At 38.0% G+C, this 3,055-nt stretch overlaps 2 protein-coding genes across 5 annotated transcripts in view; one reads left to right on the forward strand and one right to left on the reverse strand.

Moving 5' to 3' along the window:
* rbpjl (recombination signal binding protein for immunoglobulin kappa J region-like) overlaps positions 1–3,055 on the reverse strand; it is a 28,373-nt gene that overhangs the window by 15,539 nt on the left and 9,779 nt on the right. For all 3 annotated transcript variants that reach the window (XM_014016070.1, XM_014016071.1, XM_014016069.1), the window contains 1 exon segment: positions 1,457–1,524. In XM_014016070.1, coding sequence (XP_013871524.1) covers positions 1,457–1,481 — 25 coding nt within the window. In that variant the 5' untranslated portion in view covers positions 1,482–1,524.
* matn4 (matrilin 4) overlaps positions 1–3,055 on the forward strand; it is a 33,645-nt gene that overhangs the window by 1,875 nt on the left and 28,715 nt on the right. The gene's annotated exons all lie outside the window — the stretch shown is intronic.

The raw sequence follows: 3,055 nt of genomic DNA on the forward strand, positions 1-3,055 counted from the left end.
CAAGAAAGCATAATGAGCACAAGTTTGCTGAACTAAGCAGAAAAAAAAGAAAAAGCCACCAAATTGTGTACTTAGCTTAAAAAAGCTAACTTTAGCTAATAAAAACACAAGCTAAAATTGCAGCAAATAGCTGTAAAAAGCAGAAAAACCTCACATTAGCAGAAAGAAGTGCATAAAACATGAAATACGCAGGAGAATTGCAGAAAGAATGAGAATTATAGCTGAAATAGTAGAACAAAGTTAACATAAGCAAAAAAAGAAGCTAGAATTAGAACAAGGAAGTTTAAAAAAAAGTAGAACCAGAACAAAATGTGTAAGGTGCTGTAAAACATTTTCAAGGATTTTAAGGATGTTGAGAACAGCTCCATTTATTTTTAATGGAGAAAATGTGACTGAAAAAGTGAAATAGCTAAAAAAAAAAAAGGTATAAATATCTGAAATACCAAAAGTCATACCCAGAATGTCCTGAAGGAGCTGATTGTTTTGATATATGAATTGTTAAAATAGCACAAAAAATTGCAGAACGAGATGTGTGCCAAAAACTGTGCGGAAGAATAAAAGACCTCTGAAGCATTTACACAATTTATAAGATTTGATATTTGATATTCATTTAATATGATTCATACTAATCAGTTAGATTTAACARATACTGCTAAAGGTTTTTGTAAGCTTTCACCATTATTTAGCTGAAAGAGTTTATTTATTTAAAAAGCAAAAATAAWGTTGTTGAAGCACAAACTTCATTAGGTCGAAAAAAAATATAGTTTTACTAAAGTTAACAGGATTCCTCCTCTGAAGACAATGAATGTAATTTGATTATCCATCCATGACTTGTAATGAAGCATGACACATGAGAGCAGAGCTGAAGGCTAACCGCTAACACGGCTAACAGCATACTGAAAACTTGTGTGAAGGAAACTTTTCTTTATTGATTCTTCTGAAGGACACCTGGTTAGAAAACAACAGCCAGGTGTGCTGCAGGCAGCAACAGGTGCTTTTTTTTAACAATGGTTTGATTAAGTTTGACTGTCAACAGAGTTAGAATGAAGTCAAGCTTAGGAGCAAAATATTTTTTTAAATAAGTATTAAAATGTAAAAATCCCTCACATGWATTAAACCACAATCTGGTTTGACACATATCGATTAGTTGAGTCTAGATTTAAAAAGATTTATTTAAAGTCCTTCCTTTGTAACGTCTTGTCTCTGACAGAGTGAGGTTCAGAAACGTCCCTGCAGGACATCAGCAGGGTCAAATATCTGACATCTGTCAACAGTCCTTAGCGTCAGGTTTGAGACCCCAACAGGAGGTTATAAGACAGTTAATACAGGTCAGCTAGCAGAATGTGGAAGGTAATAAGGATTATTCTGTTTGCCCCTGTAAATTAGTTTGGGTGCATTTGACCCGGATGAAGAGACAAAACCCTGCAACCTTCTCAGATCCTCCTCCATCACTCACCTTCATCATCCTCAGTGTCCACCATGACCGCTTTTGCTTTAGTTAGGACTGGGTGCTCTGCATGGTGTCTGTGTTCAAAAACATTCAGATAAGTTTAGGGTMATTTGTGTGAGACCAAAGGTAGACTGAGTACATTTGAGACATGTGTAYAGTTGAGACACCATCAATATCTTCTGTTTGCAGCAAGTCTTAGTCATGATTTTTACTGTGCACATGTAGATTAGTGTCCTCTTTGATAGTGGAAAATTTGAACATCATGAAAAGCGCCACTCCAAAAATATTGACAAAACTATTTTTTGGCAGGCTAGATTTTAACTTTACCATGTCCCTTCTACAGCGAATATCTTATTGCCCTTATGTGACTTCTGAATGTAACTTCGATAYATGCAAACATGATTTTGTCCCCTAAAAGAAAGCATATTTCATGACATCATGGCTTTAAAGAACATTACATAATCCAGTGAAATGTGCAACATTGTCACCGGGATACAGTTGAGACAGACTGTCTCAACAGTGGTTGAGTGGGTGACCTACATTGCTCTGTTGTCATATTTTTGAAAAGTGTCAAAAATGCATGACAACCAATGTCCCTTTTCCACTAGTGCCACTTAGTGTAGTGTCGGTACGGTCAGTGCCGGAACAGGTCAGTTTGGGTGCTTGTCCATTGACGTTCCAATCCAGTTCCAGTGGGTGTGTTTTGGGAGGTTGGTGGAGGTGGTTTTTGGGTTTTTCGAAGAAGAGTTAATGCGCGAAATGAGAGATGGAAACACATTTGCCGAATACGTTCTGAAATATAAAAAAATTTGCTAAAAATTTGAAATAAAATTGAATAGAAACACAACTAATGTCGCTACTACAATTGAAAAAAAAATTGCACCTCAAGTTGTTGTTGTAAAGGCAGTTCAGACGCAACCAATGACTCCACCCCCTAGCCAATCAGTGACTAACAGTGTTCTTATGTTGCATTTTGGTGTCAACTGGGACGTCTTGGATCCACAACCTAGTAGGTACCAAAAAAGGGCAGGTTCYATGAATCTGGCCTAATGAAAAGGGGCTCAAATGTCCCAAACCCTAAATTTAACTTCTATTAGCCCTAGACATCCTATCCCTGACCCTACTACCTAAAATTAACAGTAATCACTAAAATGTATCATTTTTGAAAAGTGTAGAAAATGCTTGACAACCAACCATCTCAAACCCTAAATTKAATTTCTRTTAGCCCTATCCTATCCCTGACCCTACTACAATAAGGTACACAAAAAAGCTTAACTACTGAGGAACTACTCAGAGGCTACTGAGTAGTTACTGAGTAGTTACTGAAGACACCAAATAGTAACTACCGAGTAGTTACCAATGACACATACCAAGGTGTCCACTTAACTTCTTTTAGCCCTTTACATCCTATCCCTGACCCTACTACCTAGAATTACCCGTCCATCCGTTTTCTTACGCTTATCTGGGATCGGGTCGCAGGGGCAGCAGCCTAAGCAGAGAAACCCAGACTCCCCTTGGGCCAGCTCTTCCGGGGGAATCCCAAGGAGTTCCCAGGTCAGCCGTGAAATATAGTCCCTCCAGCGTGTCCTGGGTCTTCCTCTGGGC

Source organism: Austrofundulus limnaeus, unplaced genomic scaffold, assembly GCF_001266775.1.
Source record: "Austrofundulus limnaeus strain Quisiro unplaced genomic scaffold, Austrofundulus_limnaeus-1.0 Scaffold137, whole genome shotgun sequence".
Classification (NCBI taxonomy): Eukaryota; Metazoa; Chordata; class Actinopteri; order Cyprinodontiformes; family Rivulidae; genus Austrofundulus; species Austrofundulus limnaeus.